This window comes from Dendrobates tinctorius, unplaced genomic scaffold (assembly GCF_039654945.1).
Source record: "Dendrobates tinctorius isolate UK_male_01 unplaced genomic scaffold, ASM3965494v1 ptg000011l, whole genome shotgun sequence".
Taxonomy (NCBI): Eukaryota; Metazoa; Chordata; class Amphibia; order Anura; family Dendrobatidae; genus Dendrobates; species Dendrobates tinctorius.
Genome location: NW_027361679.1, coordinates 33,610,379 through 33,635,391, shown reverse-complemented (window position 1 = coordinate 33,635,391; position 25,013 = coordinate 33,610,379). Strand labels below are relative to the sequence as shown.

The 25,013-nt window shown below is 45.9% G+C and overlaps 1 protein-coding gene across 1 annotated transcript in view; it reads left to right on the top strand.

Annotated features, from left to right (window-relative positions):
* Positions 1-25,013, top strand: part of MTHFD2L (methylenetetrahydrofolate dehydrogenase (NADP+ dependent) 2 like) — a 265,099-nt gene that overhangs the window by 129,476 nt on the left and 110,610 nt on the right. The window contains exon 5 of the mRNA XM_073587998.1: positions 16,951-17,058. Coding sequence (XP_073444099.1) covers positions 16,951-17,058 — 108 coding nt within the window. The remainder of the gene's footprint in view (positions 1-16,950; positions 17,059-25,013) is intronic.

Sequence of the window (25,013 nt, the reverse complement as noted above, 5' to 3'; positions counted from 1 at the left end):
TTATCAATAGAGATGAGTGACTTTGCCTTTTTTCGGGTCGAGTCGGGTTTCATGAAACCTGACTTTCGCAAATGTCAGGTCGAACGAAATTGGCCGACTATAGGGAAAAGTCGGAGGCCGACTGAAACACGAAACCCAATGCAAGTCAATGGGGAAGCAAAGTCGGCAGGGAGTGGAAGACAGTAAACACACCTACAGTGCACATTTCAATGCCAAAAACATCAATTCTTATAACTGAAGCTTGTCAACCTTAATTTACTTCCTAATAATAGTTACACATTGAAAACTGGGGGTTATTTGGCTAAAGTTGTGGGGGGGTTGGGCTGGCTCCAGGTTTTCGTGTGCCCTGGGCCAAAGAGTGTCAGTGCGCCCCTTTAACACATACCACAACTCATGATGCTCCGATACGCCACAGAAATATAGGTATAGTACAATGACACATACTTCACTGCTTACATGACATGACTGATCTATTTTAAATTGTACAATAGCTCAAAAACAGGACAGTATATTACTCCATACAGTGTTATGGCCACCATATTGTGCGCCATACAGAATAATGAGCCCCATATATTTCTCCATACCAAATAATTAGTCACATATAATGTTCCATACAGTATCTGATACGCTCCACATAATGCTCCATATATGATGGGCCCCATTTGTAATGCTCCAGTGTATAATGGGCCCCTTAGATGCTGCTCCAGTGTCTGATCTGCCCCATTTACATTGCTCCAGTACTTGATGGGCCTCATAGATGATGCTTCAGTGTATGATGGGCTCCAATAATGCTCCATATATAATGGGCCCCATTTGTAATGCTCCAGTGTATTTACATTGCTCCAGTACATGATGGGCCCTATTTTTAATTATCCCAGGCATGGTATGTGAAAAGAGCTCCATGGAGTAATCTGAAGTGTGTGCTTCCACATCCTTCACTTTTGGTGTGGGTGAAGGACACAAGGAGAGGGGTTGCTCCTGACCAGAAGCCTGCAGTTACGACTCAGTGATTGCATTTTTTTACAACTTCAGAAGAGGAGGTGATAGAGCTGGAGGCTGTTTCAGCAATGTAAGTCACAAACAGTTCCTGATACTCTGGCTTTAAAAGACGTTTACCTACTCCCAGAAAAGGGAGCCTTACAGGCCTTCCAGAGCTACACCATGACGCTGGCTCAACACTTCCTGCCTTAGCTGCTATTGTGCTTTTGGCACTACCAGCAGATGCACCACCACCACCATCAGTACCAGGTGGCCCTCCACGCCCACATCTGCATCCTCTTCCACCATACTTCCTCAAGTTTTTGAAAATGGACACAAAATACCAGCAGATACAGTATATGGTACTATATCAGAAGCGTAGAGCTCTATACAGTCTATGGATAACAGTAAATCTCCATATATATTTCATGATGCATACACAGACGCTCACAGGCTCAGTATGGATTACCCAATAAAATAACAAGCTGAAAAAGGGGACAGTATCACCAGATACAAGGTATATATAGTATAGTGTAAACATTCTGATTCTCCATATACATTTCAGGAGGCAGACAAAAACGCTCTCAGGACCAGTATGGATTACACAAGAATATGAAAAACTGTAAATGGGTTATGTAACACAAGCATACAGCTGTATACAGTGTTGGGGTAATCTTAAAGTTCCAAATATATTGCCGGAGTAACAGACAGACATTTACAGGCTCATTATGGATTACACCAGAATCTAAATAGCTAAAAAGGTTACTGTATCAGAAGCGCTCTGCTGTATACAGTGTTGGCCAAATTGAAAATATCGGTATATATTTCCGTAGTCACCCTCAGACGCTCACTCAGTTTGGCTTTGACCATAATAAAAAATGTTGTAAAAAAGGTCCTGGATAACAAGATAGCAAGTATATATTTTTTAGGGTACAATTGAAATCTCTGTATAAATAGTCCCATAGTCACTCTCAGACGCTTACACAGTATGGATTTGACCGTAGTGCTAAATGTCGTACAAAGGTACTGTATAACAAGATACAAGCTGTATCGAGTATAGTGTAAAAATTTGTTTCTCCGATTCACCGTATATAGAAGGTGTAACCCACACATGCTCACTCACTATGGATGATGTAGGGAAGGTGGACTGACAGACAAACCAGCCTGTAGTGAGAAGCAGAGGTGTAGCGCAGTGTAGGTGTGAAACCGCTAAGATAAAGAGAAAGGGTGCAGTGTTTTAGCTTGCTCATTGGAGGGCAGTGGAGAGTGTAGGAGTGGGACTGAATAACTGCCATTGGTCCAAGAAACTGTTAGGTGATGGTGGGCGGAGTTACCAGAACTGGAAGTATAAAAGGCTGAGGGAAGGTTCTGGAAGAGTCAGTCAGCGAAGGGAGCACAGTAAAGAGGAAGTTCTGCTGAGGAAATAGAGACAGTGGAAAGGCTCCAGAGAGGACTGACAGTTGAGGCGGTCACGGGGGGGTGGCCCAGAGGACGGTAGCCGCAGACGAAGACGGCCTGGGGCTATCATACGGACGGTGTGCTCAGACTGGTGAAGTGCTGTGGTGGTTGGGCATAGGCCAGCCACAGTGGAAGAGCCACAGAGGACGCCACGATTATAGATACAAAGGAAGTGAAGGTACCGGGGCCTGTGTACAGAGAAATGTGAAACGGCTGTGGTGAATTGCTGTTGTTGACAGAAGGATGGGCACTAAAAATGGACCTGTTCAATACAAACTCTGTCTCAGTCTCGTGTTTGTCTGCGGCAAGAAGAGGGTCCCCCCCACAGTTGGTTATCCTACAGATGATACCTTAATACAAATTTTTGAAACAAGGTACTGTATCAGCACATGCCAGGTGTGTCCAGTCTAGGGTTAAATTTCCATCTATACTTCCAGAGTAAGACACAGACACTCACAGGCTCACTATGTATTACACCAGAATTAAAAAAGTAGAAAAAGGGAAAGGTATTCATAGCGTACACCAGTATACAGTGTTGTGGTACTTTTAAATCTTCGTATATATTTTAGTCTCAGTAAGCCAGTCAAGAATCTCCGCTACTGGAAACTACATGGATACAAGTATAGACGCAAAGTCGAGTGTTAGCAGAAATTTTGGAAATACTCATCGCGGGAAAACCTCCCGGTAGATGTTGCAGAGGCGATGCAGACCCTCAATTACTATGTCTGTGGACAAAGCGAAAAAAGTTCTTTGTGAAGAAAGGATTGCTTTATCGCAGTAGCGTGGATCACATCACAGTTACTCATCTCCATCAAATTGTGATCACAGGGAGAGAAGTAGACATGGTCCTCACTGCCTATCATGATGTGTCTGGTCATTTTGGAGTGCAAAAGACAGAAGCCACAGGCCGTAGGCGATTCTTTTGGATTGGCATGAGAGGAGACATTGAAAAATGGTGGCAGGAATGTCACACATCTGTGACTATCACAACTGTGAAAGGTGATCATAAACCACCACTGCATCCGCTTGTAAGTTGACGACCATTTCAAATGGTAGCCATTGATCATCTGAAGGTAGAGGCCGGCAGGATAGGCCATAGCTACATCTTAACCATCATTGATCAATACACCAAGTTTCTAGTGGCCGTCCCTGTGAAGGATTTAACTGCCCAGACTACACAGCGGTGGAGCAGGGAGAGGTAAGTATTGCAACTTGAAAGTGCTGTGGCCATGACCAAGCAGGGGGGGCACAATCGTGGTCGACAGTACTGGCACAGGGCCCCTCATAGTACGCTGGTGTGTCTGACGGCGAGTGGCCCTAACACCATCTGAGATACTGTATTGTACTATGAGGGGCCCTGTGCCATTGCTGTCGGCCATCAGTGGGCCCATCCACCTGTTCAGAGCAAAGGCACTTGCCCGGGTGCGCCAGGTCTTGACCCCAGCCGTTCGGGGAGGGGTGGGCAGCCCAGTTAAGGAGGTTTAAAAATCGACATATGTAGATGTGTTGGCTGGACATTCAGCTGCTGCAAAGGGCGTAATTGGGCAAGTCCGAGGAAGAGGAGGAAAAAAACGAGGCACTTTTCTGGTAACCTATGTGTCATCAGGGGAAGGTGGAACAAAATCCTTTGAAACCCATGCATGGTTCATTTTAATGAAGGTTAGATCATCAACATTATGGGTCGACAGACGGGTCCTTTTTTCTGTCGGGATTGATCCCACAGCACTGAAGACTCTTTCAGATAACACACTAGCAGCAGGGCAAGCGAGCTCCTGTAAGGCATATTGTGCCAATTCAGGCCTGGCGTCCAGTTTAGAGGCCCAATAGTCAAAGGGGAATGACCTGTGAGGGAGAACATTGATATGAGAGGAAAAGTAGTTTGTAACCATAGTTGACAACTGCTGCCTCCTGTCACTTTTAATCGATGCAGTATTATCAGTCGTGTGAGCAGTACTTGAGAAATCATTCCACAACATAGTCATTCAACACCTGTCTCCAACGCCACTTCTGCTGTGTGCACCACAAACACCTCTTCCATTGTGCCCACTATGGCTCTTGGGAGAACCAGCACCGCTGCTGTGTGCTGGGAAAGCGTCAAACAAATGGTTTACCAGAGTTGCTTGTTTGTTTGCCAATATTATCTCTAGGTTCTCCTGCGGCATGATGTTGTGTAATTTGCCTTTGTAGCATGGATCGAGGATGCTGGCCAGCCAGTAGTCATCATCCCTCATCATTTTGGCAATGCGGGGGTCCCTTTTTAGAATCCGCAAGGCATAAATGTACAAGTGGCCCAATGTTCCAGGTGTCAATGATGCACTGCCTGTTTTGGGTGGAGCAGCAGTTTCTGGCAAATCCACATCCCTACAGTCACGCACAAACACTGTCCCTGACCTTGGAACACCAACATTTTCTCTTGCCCCCTGAGAAACATCCTCCTGCCCAAAATAATCATCCCCCTCATCCTCATCCTCCTCCTCTTCCTCTTCTTCCTCCACCTCGTCCAGGACAGTTCCCTGACCAGACAATGGCTGACTGTCATCAAGGCTTCCCTCCTCCTCCTCCTCCTCCGCTGCAGACGCCTGATCCTTAATGTGTGTCAAACTTTGCATGAGCAGACGCATAAGTGGGATGCTCATGCTTATGATGGCGTCGTCTGCGCTTACCAGCCGTGTGCATTCCTCAAAACACTGAAGAACTTTACAGAGGTCTTTCAGCTTTGACAACTGCACACCCGACAATTCCATGTCTTCCCTCAAACTGCCTGCCCATGTATCCTCCCACAAATGCATTACAGCCTGCCTCTGTTCGCACAGCCTCTCAACCATGTGCAGGGTGGAGTTCCACCTTGTTGCAACGTCTATGATTAGGCGGTGCTTGGGGAGATGGAGCAATCGCTGCAGCTTCTGCATACGACTGGAGTGTACGGCCGAGCGATGGATGTGCGAGCACAGTCTTTGCACCTTATGGAGCAGGGATGATAACTCCGGATAATTATTAAGGAAGCACTGCACCACCAGGTTCAAAGTGTGAGCCAGGCAAGGTATGTGTGTGAGCTTTGCACGGGCTATGGCTGCCACAAATTTACGGCCGTTATCACTGACTACCTTGCCTGCCTCAAGATGTAGACTGCCCAGCCATGACTCTGTTTGTTGCTGCAAGTAGTCAGCAAATAACTCCATGGTGTGTCTGTTGTCACCCAAAGACTTCATCTTTAACACAGCCTGCTGACGCTTACCACTAGCTGTTCGATAGTGGGACACCTCATGTGCAACACTGCCAGCTGCAGATGGAGTGCTCGTGCGACTGCGCTCTGTGGACGAGCTTTCGCTGATAGACGAGGAGGAGCGAAAGCCTACAGCCAACTGTTTCCTATACCGTGGGCTAGGCAGCACTGCTCCACCGCCGAAGTCCCCAGTGGAGCCTGCATCCACCACATTAACCCAGTGCACAGTGATGGACACGTAACGGCCCTGGCCATGCCTACTGGTCCATGCATCCGTTGTGAGGTGCACCTTTCCACTCACTGACTGTTTTAGTGCATGGACAATGCGGTCTTTCACATGCCAGTGGAGGGCAGGGATGGCTTTTCGAGAAAAGAAATGCCGACTGGGTAGGTCATAGCGTGGGACAGCGTAGGCCACGAGGTCGTGGAAAGCTTCACTTTCAACCAAACGGTAGGGCATCATCTCTAATGAGATTAGTTTGGCAATGTAGGCGTTCAAACACAGTGTACGTGGATGAGAGGATGAGTGCTTTCTTGCTCTACTCAGAGTGTCTGGTAGAGTGAGCTGGACTGAAGAGCTGCATATGGGGGAAGTAGCGGTGGACCAGATGGAGTGAGAGGGGGTTGGTGATGGTATTGGTGGTGATGGCCTAGATTCAGTGTTGTGTTGCAAAACCATTGTGATTCCCTGAGTGCTTTTGCCTTGCGACGACACCTCCACATTTAGTGCTGGTGGTGTGCTTAATGGTGGCGGTGGTCTTACAGTGGGGGTAGCAATGGAGCATTGTTGGTTACCTTCAGTCGGAGCAGGGGCACATGTGCTACCTGAGGTTTTGTAGTCCGTCCACGCTTGCAAGTTCATATTGATTAAATGTCTAAGCATGCAACTGGTATTCAAATTTCTGAGTTGTTTACCTCGGCTAAAGGTCCTTCCGCACTTCTTACAGGTAACCTTTGCCTCATCGGTAGGATTTTGGACAATGAAGTGCCACACTGCACTCTTCCTACTATGGTAAACATTTTCTGGCCTTGCACGCTGTGCTAAGTTGACTGTCTGGTATAGCTGTCCTGCAACTCTTTTAGTTTTTGTTCCACGTTTTAGGACAGCTACGGGCCTGCTAGATAACCGCTGCTGCGATGTCAATGCCTGCTGCGGATCCTTCTCCTTATCTGAACTATTGCCAGCGCCACCCTCCTCCCCCAATGGATGCCAATCCAGGTCCAGAACTGGGTCATCCATCACATCCTCTTCAAAGTCATCTGCACCTTCCTCTTTACCTTATCCTCTGTGTCACCGTGTAAGGTGGTATAGTATGCGGGAAAGGGCACCTGGGTTTCATCAGGGTCAGATTCTGGCTCAATAGGCTGCGAGGGCAATGTAGTGCTGTGGGTCAATGTACCAGCAGAATCATCTAGCAGTGGCTGTGCATCAGTGCACTCCATGTAAGATTCGTCTTGGACTGGGGAATTCAGGATTTGACTGGATAACCCAGGCATGGTATGTGAAAAGAGCTCCATAGAGTAATCTGAAGTGTGGGCTGCCGCATCCTTAACTTTTGGTGGGGGTGAAGGACACAAGGAAAGGGTTTTTTTATGACCAGATCCCTGCACTGACGACTCCGTGCTTGCAGGTTTCGACCGTTCAGAAGAGGAGGCAATAGAGCTGGTGGCTGTTTCGGCAATGTATGCCAAAACCTGTTCCGACTTAAAAAGCGGTTTTCCTACTCCAAGAAAAGGCAACCTTACAGGCCTTCTTGGGCCAGAGGATGACGCAGGCTCAACACCTCCTGCCTTAGCTGCTATTGTGCTTTTGCCAGAACCAGCCGATGCACCACCACTATCAGTACCAGCTGCGCTCCCTGCCCACGTCCGCGGCCTCTTCCACCATACTTCCTCATGTTTGGGAAAATGTACCAAAAATACCAGCAGAGAGATGGTACTGTATGAGGAGCATCCAACTGTGTATGGTGTATTAAACAAATTAAATCAACGTATATATTATGTTAGTCACAGATGCTCTCACAGTATGTATTGGACCATAATCCAACAAGCAGATATACGGAACTGTATCAGAAGTGTACAGCTGTATATGATTTTTGTGCAACTAACAATCACCTTATATTTATTTACGGAGTATCACACACACACTGACTAGGTATAAAAGTGACTGTAATGCGAACGGCAGATATACAATACTGTTGGAGAATAGGACAGCTCTATACGATGTGTGTAAGGAAAATAGTCAAGCTCCGTGTATTTGTATACGGACTGACACATGGTGTCTCTGTCTAGTTTTGACTGTGATCAAACAGCAGATATACGAAACTGTTTGAAAAATGGACACGACTCTAAGGTGTATGTCTGGAAAAACTCCTCGGCTTTTTTTTCCAGAGTCACACACAGGTAGCTTCTATTTGTCCATGCTAGAAGGCGGTACACGGTAGTGTGTAAGGAGCGTACACCGCTGTACGGTGTGTGTATGTAAAATTGTCAAGCTCCGTGTATTTGTATATGGACTGACACATGCTGTCTCTGTCTAGTTTTGACCGTGATCAAACAGCAGATATATGAAACTGCTTGAAAAACGGACATGACTCTAAGGTGTAGGTCTGGAAAAACGGAAAAACTCCTCGGCTTTTTTTTCCAGAGTCACACACAGGTAGCTTCTATTTGTCCATGCTAGAAGACGGTACACGGTAGTGTGTGAGGAGCGTACACCGCTGTATGGTGTGTGTATGTAAAATTGTCAAGCTCCGTGTATTTGTATGCGGACTGACACATGCTGTCTCTGTCTAATTTTGACCGTGATCAAACAGCAGATATACGAAATTGTTTGAAAAACGGACACGACTCTGAGGTGTAGGTCTGGAAAAATGGAAAAACTCCTCGTTTTTTTTCCCAAAGTCACACACAGGTAGCTTTTATTTGTCCGTGCTAGAAGGCGGTACACGGTAGTGTGTGAGGAGCGTACACCGCTGTACAGTGTGTGTTTGTAAAATTGTCAAGCTCCGTGTTTTTGTATATGGACTGACACAGGCTGTCTCTGTCTAGTTTTGACCGTGATCAAACAGCAGATATACGAAACTGTTTGAAAAACAGACACGACTCTAAGGTGTAGGATTGGAAAAATGGAACAACGCCTCGTTTTTTTTTTCAGAGTCACACACAGGTAGCTTCTATTTGTCCGTGCTAGAAGGCGGTATACGGTAGTGTATGAGGAGCGTACACCGCTGTACGGTGTGTGTATGTAAAATTGTCAAGCTCCGTGTATTTGTATACGGACTGACACACGCTGTCTCTGTCTAATTTAGACCGTGATCAAACAGCAGATATACGAAACTGTTTGAAAAACGGACACGACTCTAAGGTGTAGGTCTGGAAAAACTCCTCGGCTTTTTTTTCCAGAGTCACACACAGGTAGCTTTTATTTGTCCGTGCTAGAAGGCGGTACACAGTAGTGTGTGAGGAGCGTACACTGCTGTATGGTGTGTGTATGTAAAATTGTCAAGCTCCGTGTATTTGTATACGGACTGACACAAGCTGTCTCTGACTAGTTTAGACCGTGATCAAACAGCAGATATACGAAACCGTTTGAAAAACGGACACGACTCTAAGGTGTAGGTCTGGAAAAACAGAAAAACTCCTCGGCTTTTTTTCACACACAGGTAGCTTTTATTTGTCCGTGCTAGAAGGCGGTACACGGTAGTGTCTGAAGAGCATACACCGCTAGACAGTGTGTGAAAAAATGAACGCTCAGTAACTCACCAGGACAAAATAAGGCCTCTTTCACACATCAGTTTTTTGCCTTCAGGCGCGATCCGGCTTTTTTTTGTAAAACCGGATCCGGCAAAATGCAATGCCGGATCCAGTTTTTCCCCATTGACTTGCATTAGCGCCGGATCGTGCCGGATGGCATTGCGTTTCATCCGTTTTTTGCCGGATCCGGCAACTTGTCTCATTCCGGCGTCTGGAAAAAACGGCTACTGTAACGTTTTTTGTCTCCGGCGAAAAAGCCGGAAGCGCCGGATCCGGCGCTTCCAGCTTTTTGCTACAATGAAAGTCTATGGGCGCCGGAATGCGCTGGATCCAGAAAAAGACGGATCCAGCCACCGGATCCGGTTTTTTTAAGTCTGCGCATGCTCAGATCCAATTGGCCAGCCCCCAGGAACAGAGACGGATCCAGCAAAAAAACGGATCCGTTTCTACAGTTCTCCAAAATTTATGCCGGATCCGTTTTTTCTAAAAATAGCCGGATCCTGCCTGACGGCAAAAAACTGATGTGTGAAAGTAGCCTAATAAAATTTGGAATCCTTTGAAAAAAGCAGTTTGAACAGCAGTGTGCACACAGCAATGCAGCTAGCAGGTAGCCTTACAATGCAGCCTAATCACCACCAGCACTGCTGCACACAACAAAAATCCTCCCCTTTCACTGCACACTAACTGTACAGTGAAAAGCGCTATCAGCAGAAGCATTTTTTTTTTCTTCTTCCCTGCCTAACGCTCTCCCTGTTCAGAATCAGCAGCAGCACCTCTCCCTATTGTAAGATCGGCAGAAGTAAGATGGCGGTCGGCGGTCACAGCCTTTTATACCCACTGTGACGTCACACAAAGCCAGCCAGTCACTTCAATGCCCTTCTCTAAGATGGTGCTGGCCACTGCGCATGTCATCGCTTTGCCCACAGTGTGCGTCCTCCATCATTGGTGAGAAAAGGCGCTGAAAGCATCATTTGAAACGAGACTTTGGTGCGCTGATCTGCGACCTCATGGCCGACCCCACGCTAGGGTCGGGTTTCGATAGGCGAAACCCGACTTTGGCGAAAGCCGGCGATTTTTTAATCTGACCGACCTGTTTTGCTCAACTCTACTTATCAGTTTAGTTAAACACAGCTGGACTCTAGTGAGGGAGTAGAATCCATTTCAAGGAGGATCACAAGGATATGGACAGCATGTGACTTAAATATGATTGTCTGAGCAAAGGGTCTGAATGCTTATTATGACCATGTGATATTTCAGTTTTTCTTTTTTAATAAATTTTCAAACATTTCTACATTTCTGTTTTTTTCAGTCAAGATAGAGTGCAGAGTGTACATTATTGAGAAAAAATGAACTTTTTTGAATTTACCAAATGGCTGCAATGAAACAAAGAGTGAAAAATTTAAAGGGGTTCTGAATACTTTCTGTACCCACTGTAAGTCTGCAAAGGACCTGTACAACACAAAATGATTTTTCTAGAGCCACGCTAAATCGTCTAATTAAGAGAATTCTAAAACTAGAAATTAATGAAAATTAATTAAAGTAAATAATTAGGTAGTGAGTTCTCCTCCAATGGAAATCTTGAGACAGAGGCTGAAGGTCCCTTCCAACTCTAACATTCTATGTGTCATAGACACCGCACTGCACTTGCTCATAGAGCCAGTGCGTGTGTCCTGAGAACAGAAGCGGTGCTAAAAGATACCTGTGGAGTGTGCAGCAGAGGTGACCATGCGTGCTTCAGGCTAATAGTGTCAGGGTCCAGTCAGCGCTGGAAGGTAAAGAGGCAAAGGACCTGCGGACACTGAAACTGAATAATGTGCACGGGACCTATGGTCATGTGACTGCAAGGGGGCGAGGCTTAGCGTCCTGTATTCAGATAGGACAGGACACCATACAACAACTCAGAGTCAGGCAAAACAGAGGTCACACACAGTATGGGCAAACGAGGTACAGAAGGGACAAACAGACGGGTAGTCAGACAGAGCCAAAGGTCATACACAAGAGGGCGACGTGGTACCAAGGGGACGAGCAGAGAGAAGTCGGGTCACAAGCAGAGAGTCATACACGAGAGGTAGTGCAGTACAAGAGGGTCAGGCAGAACTCGTAACAGGGACAGAACCAGATCACAACCGAACAAGCAAGCAAGATATCAGGCACAAGGCACACGTATACAAGAGGTCACTTAACTCAGCCGAGGGCAGGAGTATAACTGACACCGGACCCAGGTCCAGTGAGCACTAAATAGCCTCCTGCTGCCAGAGAGAGGCAGCACAATTAACCCATAGTCTAACCAGGACGGGTCAAAGCGAAATCCCGTCCTGGATCATGACAGTACCCTCCTCTCAATGGGGGGCCACCGGACCCCCAGGTCTCTCAGGGTACTTGGCGTGAAAGGCTCGGATCAACCGATCCGCATGAACCGATCGAGCAGGAACCCACAAGCGTTCCTCAGGACCGTAGCCCTTCCAATGTATCAGATACTGAAGGGCGCGACGGACCAACCTGGAGTCGACAATTCGTTCCACCTCGTACTCAGCCTGCCCATCTACCAGAACCGGTGTCGGGGAAGATGATGATCCCTCCCCACTGGACCTCACAGGTTTCAAAAGGGCCTTGTGGAAAACATTAGGGATCCTTAGAGATGGCGGAAGACTCAACCGAAAAGCCACCGGGTTAACTGCTTCGGTAATTACATAGGGACCTATAAACTTGGGTCCAAGCTTCGCAGAGGGGACCTTGAGCCTTATATTTTTGGTGGATAACCATACCTTATCTCCGACCTGAAACACTGGACCCACGGATCGTTTTTTGTCCGCAAAAAATTTAAATTTGTCCTGGGCCTTCGTAATGTTATTCTGGACCTCCCGCCATACCTCCCCCAACCGCTGGATCGTCTCGTCCGCCCCAGGACACCCAGAATTCAAGCGGGAAAATTCTCCAAAATGAGGATGAAACCCATAATTGCAAAAAAAAGGAGATGTACCCGTAGACTGGTTAGTGCGGTTGTTAAAAGCAAACTCAGCCAATGGTAACACAGAACACCAATCATCCTGTCGGGCTGAGGTCAAACAACGCAGAATTTGCTCCAAAGACTGATTGGTCCGCTCAATCTGCCCATTAGTCTCTGGATGGTAGGCGGATGAAAAGGACAGACCAATACCCAACCTCCTACAAAAAGCTCTCCAAAATCTGGACACAAATTGCACTCCCCTATCAGACACCACATTCAAGGGTACCCCATGCAACCGCACCACATGCTCCACAAACAATCTGGACAATGTTTCCGCATTAGGTAGAGCTGCCAAAGGTACAAAATGTGCCTGCTTACTAAACCTGTCCACTACGACCCAGACCACGGTATTACCCTTGGAAGGGGGAAGGTTGGTGATGAAATCCATGGACAGATGAGTCCATGGTCTCTCAGGAATTGGCAGTGGTACCAATTCCCCGGCCGGCCGGTTATGGGGAGTTTTCGCACGGGCACAAACCTCACACGCAGACACATACTCCCCAACATCAGAGGCTAAAGAAGACCACCAGAATATTCTAGCAATGGCCTTCCGGGTCTCTGAGATCCCTGGATGTCCACCCAGAACTGAGTCATGGAACTCCTGGAGGACCTTGAGACGAAACTGAGCTGGCACAAAAAGTTTATCCACCGGCTTAGCTGGAGGTGCAAGAACCTGGGCTTCTCGAATCTCCCGTTCCAACACATTAGAAACCTCTGCCACCACCACCCCAGGCTGAAGAATGGAGGATGGAGGTTTCGGGGGGGATATCGGATCAAGACTGCGTGACAACGCATCCGCTCTGATATTCTTGGATCCTGGTCGAAAAGTGATCGAGAAGTTGAATCGGGAAAAAAAAAGTGACCATCTAGCCTCTCTGGGAGTCAACCTTTTAGCTGACTCAATGTAAGCTAGGTTTTTGTGGTCCGTGATTACCGTTATAGGATGAACAGCCCCCTCCAAAAAATGCCTCCATTCTGCAAAAGCCAATTTTACGGCCAGGAGTTCCCGATTCTCCACATCATAGTTTCTCTCCGCCGGAGAGAACTTCTTTGAGAAAAAGGCGCAAGGTCTTAAATTGGTCAAAGTGGCGGGTCCCTGGGACAATACCGCCCCCACCCCCACCTCTGAGGCGTCTACCTCAACAATAAATGTTTCAGAGGGGTCCGGTTGGATAAGAACCGGGGCCGACATGAAACATTTTTTCAAAAACTGAAATGCCGCTACCGCTGCGGTTGACCAATTCTTGATATCAGCCCCCTTTTGAGTCATGTCTGTGAGGGGTTTAACCACCTGTGAGAACCCCCTTAGAAATTTCCGATAGTAATTAGCGAACCCTAGGAAACGTTGCAGACCCTTCAAATCACACGGTTGAACCCACTCGAGAATGGCCTGCACCTTATTAGGATCCATGCGATACCCTTCAGCAGACACGATGAACCCCAGAAAGGACAGTTCCTGAACAAAAAATAAACATTTTTCAAGTTTAGCAAACAGACAGTTCTCCCTGAGCCTTTGGAGAACTGCCCGAACATGACCAATGTGAGTCTGTTTATCAGGCGAGTAGATTAAAATGTCATCCAAATACACCACCATAAAATGTCCAATCAAATCGGAGAACATATGATTTATGAAATTTTGGAAGACCGCTGGAGCGTTGGTCAGGCCGAAGGGCATGACCAAATTTTCAAACAACCCTTCAGTAGTGAGAAAGGCGGTCTTCCATTCATCTCCGTCCCTGACTCAGATAAGGTTATACGTTCCCCGTAGGTCTAATTTCGAAAACCACTTAGCTCCGGACAACTGATTGTATAAATCAGGAATAAGTGGAAGGGGATAAGTATTCCTCACAGTTATTTTATTTAACTCACGAAAATCGAGGCATGGGCGCAAACCACCGTCTTTTTTTTTTTACAAAAAAGAACCCTGCCACCACAGGAGAAACAGAAGGACGAATATGTCCCTTACGGAGGCTCTCAGAAATATATTCCTTCATCGCAGCTTGTTCCGGACCCGAGAGGTTATACAGGCGGGCTTTGGGCAATTTAGCACCTGGAACCAGGTCAATGGCACAATCAAATGGACGGTGTGGTGGTAAAACCTCAGCCTCTTTTTCGGAGAAGACGTCAGTATAATCTATCAGGCACTCCGGAATGCCTTCTAGACCCACGGACGACACAGACACAGAAACAAGACATTTCTCAGAGCAATAGGGACCCCATTTAACAATATCCCGAGATTCCCAATTAATCACAGGATTATGCAGCTGTAACCAGGGGAACCCCAACACCAGTCCCGCGGGCAGGTTGTTCATTACAAAACATGAAATACGTTCCTGGTGTAAGGAACTCACTTTAAGGAGAAACTCTTCAGTACAAAACACAATGTCATTCTTAACCAGTGGTGTTTTGTCAATAGCAACAAGGTGAATCGGAGTCTCCAACCTAACTGTCCCTAACTTACACCTGGCCACCAAGTCAGAGTCAATAAAGTTCAATGATGAACCGCAATCCACGAAGGCAGTTGTGGATGTGGAGACACCCCCACAACAAAGTTCCACTTGAAATGACATTTTAGAAAATGCAGAAAAGGGTACCTGAGAGCCTGGGTGACCTCCACGATAATCACCCGGGCTCAGTCGCTTGTTGGTTAGTGGCCGGGAGGGGCAATCCTTTTTCCCATGTCCATACTCGCCACTGTGAACACAGCATTTTCTCACGTGCCGTTGTCTCCTTTCTTCCTCCTTAAGGTTGATGGTTCCCATCGCCGTGATTTTCAGTGAAGAACTGGCTCCCCTTCCTTGGGAGAATAATGATGTCTCGGTTTGTATCACTCCCCTTGCCCGTAACCTGCGATCCATTCGGACGGCCTGTGTCATAGCTTCCTCCAGGGCATCAGGTGGGGGGTGGAGAGCCAAGGAGTCTTTCAGATGCTCAGACAGGCCTCTACGGAACAACCCCCGGAGAGCAGCGTCGTTCCAGCAGACCTCAGCAGCCCAGCGTCTGAACTCTGAGCAAAACCACTCGGCTGAGTGTTTCCCCTGGCAAACATTCATCATCCTGTCCTCAGCCATACGCACCCGATCAGGCTCATCATAAATATGCCCCAGGGCCTCAAAAAATGCATCCACAGTCATATGCTCAGGGGCCGTGGTAGGAAGGGAGAAAGCCCAAGCTTGGGGGGCTCCCCTTAACAGAGACATAATGACCCCCACTCTCTGACTTTCATCCCCAGAAGAGTGTGGTCTTAAGGAAAAAAAAAGCTTACAGCCCTCCTTGAAAACTCTGAAGTCATTTTTATCTCCAGAAAAGGTATCTGGTAACTTCACTGGAGACTCAGGGGAAATTAATGTAACATCCCGATCCCCCAATGAAAGAACCCCCTGCACAGTGTCAGCGATCAGCTGCTGAGACTGAGCCAGGACTCTTTGTTCTCCAAAGAGTTTCTGAGACATCTGCGTCAGATGCTTAACCTGCTCAGAAAGAGCGTGCACAGGATCCATCACACACACAGGTGAATGGGAGCAGAGAAAAAAAAAATGGTATGGGTCAGTTATAATGTCATAGACACCGCACTGCACTTGCTCATAGAGCCAGTGCGTGTGTCCTGAGAACAGAAGCGGTGCTAAAAGATGCCTGTGGAGTGTGCAGCAGAGGTGACCATGCGTGTTTCAGGCTAATAGTGTCAGGGTCCAGTCAGCGCTGGAAGGTAAAGAGGCAAAGGACCTGCGGACACTGAAACTGAATAATGTGCACGGGACCTATGGTCATGTGACTGCAAGGGGGCGAGGCTTAGCGTCCTGTATTCAGATAGGACAGGACACCATACAACAACTCAGAGTCAGGCAAAACAGAGGTCACACACAGTACGGGCAAACGAGGTACAGAAGGGACAAACAGACGGGTAGTCAGACAGAGCCAAAGGTCATACACAAGAGGGCGACGTGGTACCAAGGGGACGAGCAGAGAGAAGTCGGGTCACAAGCAGAGAGTCATACACGAGAGGTAGCGCAGTACAAGAGGGTCAGGCAGAACTTGTAACAGGGACAGAACCAGATCACAACCGAACAAGCAAGCAAGATATCAGGCACAAGGCACACGTATACAAGAGGTCACTTAACTCAGCCGAGGGCAGGAGTATAACTGACACCGGACCCAGGTCCAGTGAGCACTAAATAGCCTCCTGCTGCCAGAGAGAGGCAGCACAATTAACCCATAGTATAACCAGGACGGGTCAAAGCGAAATCCCGTCCTGGATCATGACACTATGATTCTATAAAGCAATGCAGATACCAAATAATCTACAGGTCCCGTTCACCTTTCAGCAGATATGGTCTGTCCTCCGTTACTGTCAATGCAACCTGGATTCTGTTGAAATTCTTAATAGGTACTGAAGGGCATTTTTTATGTTAGATGCATTGGAAGAATTAAAATAAAACAGCTGCCTAGGCTGACCTAGTCTTTAATTGCTACTCTTACAATTCTCTAAAATATAACTATTTTTAAGAATACTGTCTTTATGTATTTCTAGGTATAAAAACATTTGGTAAAAATGTGGTAGTTGCAGGAAGATCAAAGAATGTTGGCATGCCTATATCAATGCTACTGCACACCGATGGAAAACATGAGAGACCTGGAGGTAAGAGTTAATTATTTAACACATATATTGAACTCATGATTTACATGGCAGAAGTAAATTTACCAAGTCTTCACTGGTTTTAAAAAAAAATATAAAAAATGTCATACTTAGGCTAGTTTCACACTAGCGTATGGCCGCAATGCGGAGGGCTGCGGGCTTCCTCCATGAAGCTCCGCCCCTGGCTGCACCTCCTTTGGTCAGCTCTGCCTCTGTTGGCATGCGGGCTGCTCTGGCCTGCGCACCCTATCTTTAGCATTGGGTACGCAGGCCATGTTGATGAGTGTTGATGCCTGCGCATGCATCTTTTTGATGGTTTTTGAGGGTACGCAGGCACCAGCAGCACGCATACCGACAGAGGTGGAGCTGACCGGAGGAGGTGCGACACAGCCAGTGTTCACCGCAATCAGGCAGTAATTAAATTAATATGCCTTGGAGATCACAGTCACACAGCTCAAGAGTTGTGGACAGCGATCCAGGCTGAGTTTGAGCAATGGCTGTCTCTACAGAACTTGGAGCCAGGGAAGGCCATGTGCCAACCTGGTGGCAGCCCTACACCAGGGCAACCTCACAGAAGTGCCTTGTATGGCTCACGTCCTCAACCTGGTGATACAGCAATTTCTCTGCCACTATCCCGGCCTGGATGCGCTGCTGCAAAAAGCATGGTTGCTGCGTGCTCACTTCCACCTACCAGTTAACCATTTGATTTGCGATGTGCGTACATGGTGGAATTCCACTCTGCACATGTCCTTTTGCATAGCCCGGGCCAACGTAGTACGGACATGGTGCAACTCATTTTTGCGGACTGGGCACAGATAAAGGACCTCTCCACCCTTCTGCACAGTTTCGAATTGGCTACTAAGATGGTTAGCGTTGACGATGCCATCATCAGCATCACTATTTCGGTCATGCTGGAGCACACTTAGAATAGTCTGCGGAAGGAGGTGGTAGTCCCAGAGGAAGAGGTGGGAGCAGAGAATGATGTGGAAGGGATAACAATATCTCTGTTCCAGACTGTCATCGCACAGGTGAGTGCCACGGGAGGGTGGATAACAGCGATCGAGGGGGGCTCATGGTACCAGATAAACTATTGGTGAAAGTGCAGGAGCCGGGGAACAAATGGAGGAGGACCAGGAAGAAGTGATGAGCATGCAACAGTCAAGAGACGAAGATGATAATGAGCCCCTCTCTATTGTCCGTGGCTGACTGGAGTTGACGGAGGAAGTAAGCTTGATTGTTACCCCGAAACCAACAGACAATGGACTTGCACCTCTTGGCAACGCAATATCAATCTGCAACATGATGTAGTATTGTTAGGATTAGAAATAGTGCTGAGTGGGTTGCCACTCTATTAGATTCATGGTAGAAGAGTAGATGTTGCCAGATGCTTCCCCCCTTGAAAGGAATGTGCGCATGCTGGAGTATCGAAGCACGCTTGTAGATAATCTTACGAGTGGTTTTCCCCAAGACAGCAGTGAGGCACACAGTGTACATCCAAGTTATAGACTTCCAACTCTGGGAACGTCGAGATATCAACACAAAAACATTATTCATTCTGTGAGTTGTTTCACACTTTGTTTTAGATCAGCACGTGCACCAGCAGAAGAGAGTACAAGTCTAACAAGTTGTGAACGACTGGAGAGGATGGCGCAGGAGTATCTCAAGCTCAATATCAGTGCCATCAGGGGGAATTTGGAAACTTTTTCAATTTGGTCTTCAAAAACAGAAGAGTGGCCTGAGCTCGCCTGTCACGCCTTGGAGGTTTTGTCATGTTCGGCAGCCATTGTTCTCTCAAAAAATGTCTTTAGTGCTGCTGGTGGTGTCCTGATGAAGCAGTTGTGAAACATGTGTTGGGTCTGTTAGTGGGTGAGCTGATCGTATTCATGTATAGGAAACAGCAGGAACGCGAGATGCAGTAACGGACTAGAGGCAGAGCAAGGATTAAAGGGGGTTTAATAATACAGCGGATACTCCACACAGGGAGAAGTGGGGGAAAGGGCCTACTTCAGCGGGGATATTATAACTAGGGAAAAAACAGGATTAGGTAAATAAGGCAAGATATTCAGAAGTGTTAAACTTATCAAACCAGCAACTTCAGCAGTTGGAGTCCTGGCTGTAAACGTTGGCATCAAGGCCGTGGTGCCTCTGGGGTCCGGTGTGGTCCTGGAGAAGATGGCGTCCTGGATCATTGTGACAGCGGTGATTCCTCATGGTCATGGTGACGGTCTTGGGTCCGGAAGATGAGGGAACGGAGAGGATAAAGTCTCTATCCTGGGCAGTGTTATCACTGCTCGGCAACTACACTGGGTGCAGAATTATTAGGCAAATGAGTATTTTGATCACATCATCCTTTTTATACATGTTGCCCTACTCCAAGCTGTATAGGCTTGAAAGCTAACTGGCAATTATGTAAATCAGGTGATTTGCATCTCTGTAATGAGGAGGGGTGTGGTCTAATGACATCAACACCCTATATAAGGTGTGCTTAATTATTAAGCAACTTCCTTTCCTTTGACAAAATGGGTCAGAAGAGAGATTTGACGGACTCTGAAAAGTCAAAAATTGTGAGATGTCTTGCAGAGGGATGCAGCAGTCTTGAAATTGCCAAACTTTTGAAGCGTGATCACCGAACAATCAAGCGTTTCATGGCAAATATCCAACAGGGTCGCAAGAAGCGTGTTGATAAAAAAAAGGCGCAAAATAACTTCCCGTGAATTGAGGAAAATCAAGCGTGAAGCTGCCAAGATGCCATTTGACACCAGTTTTGCCATATTTCAGAGCTGCAACGTTACTGGAGTATCAAAAAGCACAAGGTGTGCCATACTCAGGGACATGGCCAAGGTAAGGAAGGCTGAAAAATGACCACCTTTGAACAAGAAACAAGAAAAAACGTCAAGACTAGGCCAAGAAATATCTTAAGACTGATTTTTCTAAGGTTTTATGGACTGATGAAATGAGAGCGACTCTTGATTGGCCAGATGGATGGGCTCGTGGCTGGATCAGTAAAGGGCAGAGAGCTCAACTCCGACTCAGATGCCAGCAAGGTGGAGGTGGGGTACTGGTATGGGCTGGTATCATCAAAGATGAACTTGTGGGACATTTTTGGGTTGAGGATGGAGTGAAGCTCAACCCCCAGACCTACTGGCAGTTTCTGGAAGACACCTTCTTCAAGCAGTGGTACAGAAAGAAGTCGGTATCGTTCAAGAAAAACATGATTTTCATGCAGGACAATGCTCCATCACATGCATCCAAATGCTCCACAGCGTGGCTGGTCAGTAAAGGTATAAAAGAAGAAAAAATAATGGCATGGCCCCCTTGTTCACCTGATCTGAACCCCATAGAGAACCTGTGGTCCCTCATAAAATGCAAATAAAGTCCGTGGAGCCTTATTTAAGAGTCTCAAACACGGGACTAGCCAGATCTTTCTCCAGGGAAGGACCCAGCCAAGGAGTGGCTCCTTTCGGAAACCACCATTACCACCATATTAAGTGGCCCTTTAAGTCAATATTCAGCTCTTTACGAGTTTACAGATATGACAAGGGAAATACCAAGGCCAGGTAACCATCCACAGACAGCTCTTTCGGGGTGTTGCCCCTCATCAGTGTGGAGTAGGATTCTGGCTAGGTGGGAGCAATGCCTAGTAGACCAACATCACGAAACAATCACTGACCTCAGGGAGACCAGTCAAAGAAAACACTGCAGCAGCCGGCAAAGGTGCTTAATCAGTGAAATCCTAGGTGCATTGCTCCCTGGCAAATACGAATATGCAAATAAAGTCAGTGGAGCCTCATTTAAGAGTCTCAAACAGTGTCATCGTAAAGAAAGGTGGCTATGTTGGTCACTGATTTTTTGTTTTGTTTTTGAATGTCAGAAATGGCTATTTCTAAATTTTGTGTTGCTCTATTGGTTTACCTGGTGAAAATAAACAAGTGAGATGGGTATATATTTGGTTTTTATTAAGTTGCCTAATAAATCTGCACAGTAATCTTTACCTGCACAAACAGATATCCTCCTAAGATAGCCAAGTCTAAAAAAACCCAACCCAACTTCCAAAAATATTAAGCTTTGATATTCATGAGTCTTTTGGGTTGATTGAGAGTATAGTTGATGTTCAATAAAAAGAATCCTCTCAAATACAACTTGCCTAATAATTCTGCACGCAGTGTATATGTGGACTTATCAGGGCACAGTTCAAAACGGGTCACCCGGCTTTCCTGCTTGTATGGGCGCATGTCTACATTCCTCCCACAGGCCTTATGACTCAATGTCAGATGTGTCAGCGACGCTGATGGTGCCAGCGGTAGCAGCGGAGTCGGTGATGTCAGTGGTAACAGCGGAGTCGGTGGACACGAGGCAAGTGTCTGTCGACAGTCTCTGGTAGTGGCGCTGCGGCCCTTAAGGCTTGGGCCTGCTCTGACGCAACGCTCTGAGGTCGAAGCACTCACACTGTCCACCTGTGCACTGCGCATTCCCGCCAAGTCTGACCTGTTTCCCGCACTCTGCAGCCTTTTTAGCTTAGCCGTGCCTTAAGCTTTCCCCCGTGCTACAGAAGTGACAGCCCCGACAGTTCCGGATCCATCACGGAAAAGGTACGCCTGCCTTGGTTCTTCCCCTTGTTCTTCCCCATGTACTTGTGATTTCTTGTGAGTATACTTTATGCAATCTCCTGTATGGATGCATTACTCTTCTACTTACTGCTATTGAGCCTTATTGCTATTGAGCTTTTCTTATTTTGGGTTACCTGTATTGCATTATTATATAATCAGATCAGAAATACTAAAATGCTCTATATTTATTGCTATAGGCATTAATGACCAACCCTATGGTAATTCATTTCTTGTTATATTCATTCATGTATTCATATATATACAGGGTGGTCCAAAAGTAGGTGGACAGAAAATAATAACATTGATTTTGATTTATATATAAAATTATATTTACTAACACAAGCATAACATTGACAATCAAATTTTATTCTGAACAATAATACAAAAGCCCTTAAATTTTATGAGCGCAGGTACTCAAACTGTTTTCCATCACAATTTGCACAGCTTTGAAGTCTGCCTCTTACACTTCAACAAACATTTTTGCACAAGTTTCTTTGGGTATTAATTTCTTGAAATGCATCTCTTATGTGTCATGATCCCAGTGCAGATTTTTGAGCTGCACGTCAGGGGTTAATGTCTCGCGCTCAGTGCAGGTTTTGACCTGCACACCTGGGGTTAATTATTGTGGCCTCTTTTTGGTTCTGGGAGAGCTTCTTAAACCCCTGGGAAGCTCCAATCCCTGCCAGTTATACTTTTGCCTTTGGCCGAGTGTGGTGACCTCTGTGTGCCTGTGCCTGTTCGTTGTTATAGTTTGTTTATATGGTTCTGACCCGGTTCTGTTTCCCGTTGTGAGTTTTCCTGTTGAATCTGTACTGTGCTACCCTCCCTGTGTATGACTCATTGCCTGTGATCTGACTACTCTCTGCTCACCCCTCTTGTACCTTGCAGCTATCTCTGCTGCCCGCTCCAGAGGTATCTTTGAGCACAGCTCGCTTTACTCAGGACACGCGCACTGGCTCAGTGAGCAAGTTCAGTGCGGTGTTCCTGACATTATGTAATTTTTCAAATCACTGATACTTTTTGGTTTTCGACTATAAACTTTGTCCTTGAGTACTCCCCAAAAGAAAAAATCCATTGGGGTCAAGTCTGGTGAACGTGCCGGCCAATCAAGTGGGCCTCTTCGGCCAATCCATTTATTAGGAAATGCGGAGGGGCCCCATCTTGTTGGAAATAAAGGTCATTTGAATTAGGCTGCTGCCGTAACTGGGGAACAACTTGATTCATTAGAATTTTGAGATACTCATCTCCTGTGACTATTCCATCAAAAAAAAATGGGCCCAAAACACCAAAACTTGAAGTACCACCCCAAACATTGACACCAGGCTCATTTAGTTGTTGTTCTAATGTTAAATGCATGTTCTCATTATACCAGTAAATACAATTATGTCTGCTAATATGGCCAGATAATTTGAAAGAAGCTTCATCATTCCACATAATGTTATCTAAAATTGCTGGATTTTCTTCAATTTCGTTAAGCATAATCTCACTAAATTGCAGCCGCCTGTCTGGATCAATAAACCATGAATTAGACGTGGATGATAAGCTTTCCACCCAATAGATTTCAGGATTCACATGATAGAAGCTCGTGAAATTCCCAGTTCTAAAGAAACTCTTCAGGTGGACTTTTTTGGACTCTGAACAAATGTTTCAGCAACAAGATGTTTATTATTTTCTGTACAGGCTGTTTTGGGTCGACCAGTTTTTGGAGCATTAAGGATTGAGCTAGTGGTATCGAATTTGTCACGAATGTGGTAAATGGTTTGTCTCTTTGGGGCTTGAGTACCAAATTTTTCAACCCAATTTGCTCTAACTGTTTCTGCATTTTGAGTTTCCAATACTCTTTTAAAATCCATTTTCTTTGATCTGTATATAAATTATTTGCCATTATGGGTTATCTGAATTATCTGAAAAGAAAACAGATTAGGGGGAGATTTATCTGTGAAAACTGGATCTGTGAAACTGACTCAGTTGCCCTTAGCAACCAATCAGATTCCACCTTTCATTTTCCAAAGAGTCCTTGAAGAATGAAAAGTGGAGTCTGATTGGTTGCTAAGGGCAACTGAGTCAGTTTCACTTTACACTATGTTTGATAATCTCCCCCTTCATATCCCCATACTGTCCACCTACTTTTGGACCACTCTGTATTTTCATGGATATTTTCGACCCTGTCTTATGAGGAAAGGTTGCAGGATTTGGGAATGTTTAGTTTGCAAAAGAGAAGACTGAGAGGAGACTTAATAGCTGTCTACAAATATCTAAAGGGCTGTCACATTGTAGAAGGATCAACTTTATTCTCATTTACACAAGGAAAGACTAGAAGCAATGGGATGAAGCTGAATGGGAGGAGACACAGATTAGATATTAGAAAAAACTTTTTGACAGTTAGAGTGATCAATGAGTGGAACAGGCTGCCACGAGAAGTGGTGAGTTCTCCTTCAATGGAAGTCTTCAAACAGAGGCTGGACAGACATCTAACAGGGATAATTTAGCGAATCCTGCTTTGAGCAGGGGGTTGGACCAGATGGCCCAGGAGGTCCCTTCCAACTCTACGATTCTATGATTCTATGATTCTATGATTCTATGACTAGCTCACCCACCAATTGTCTTTGTTGTCTGTACCTGCATTTTCGTCATCTGCTTTGATTATATTTTAGGATTTTTTTCAAATTTATTCAATAAAATTACTGTTTTTAATAACAATGTTGTACCTTGATCCTGGCACTTCTCTCTCATTTTTCCTTTATCATATACTTATTCATGTGACTCATGGAAACATTAACTATATAGTAAAATACAAATTTGGGCTACTTGAGATTTATTTGATTTTATTTCTATTCTGGGGAAATTGATGCCACTTTAGTGGGGTGTGACAATATTTTTTTTAAATGTGGTGACTCCGAGTTGGGTCTCCATCTGGTGGATTGCCTGTAGTGGAAGGGGTGTCAAAGGTTCATTATACTATTTCTACTCTGGAGAAATTGATGCCACTTTAGTGGTGTTTGACAATAATTTTTTGAAATGTTTGCACTCCAGGTTGGGTCTCCTTCATGTTTGTTGCCTGTAGCAGTAGGGCTCCCAGACCAGCATTTACTTTCAGTCAACTGCCTGTATTAGATCCTACAGAAAATAGGGAAGCACATGCCAGGAAAAATAAAAACCTTACATAAAATTTACTTTTAAGGGAGATACAAATAGCAAAATAAACTGTCTGTAGGGAGAACATACCTAAGCCTAAAAACTATACATATGATCAAATATGAACAAAGGGAAACCTGAAGAATGAGTTAGTAGGAAGCTTGATTCTAACAGCCGTGTTCAATAAGCATGCAAAAGCAGTAGTAGGTGAAGTAT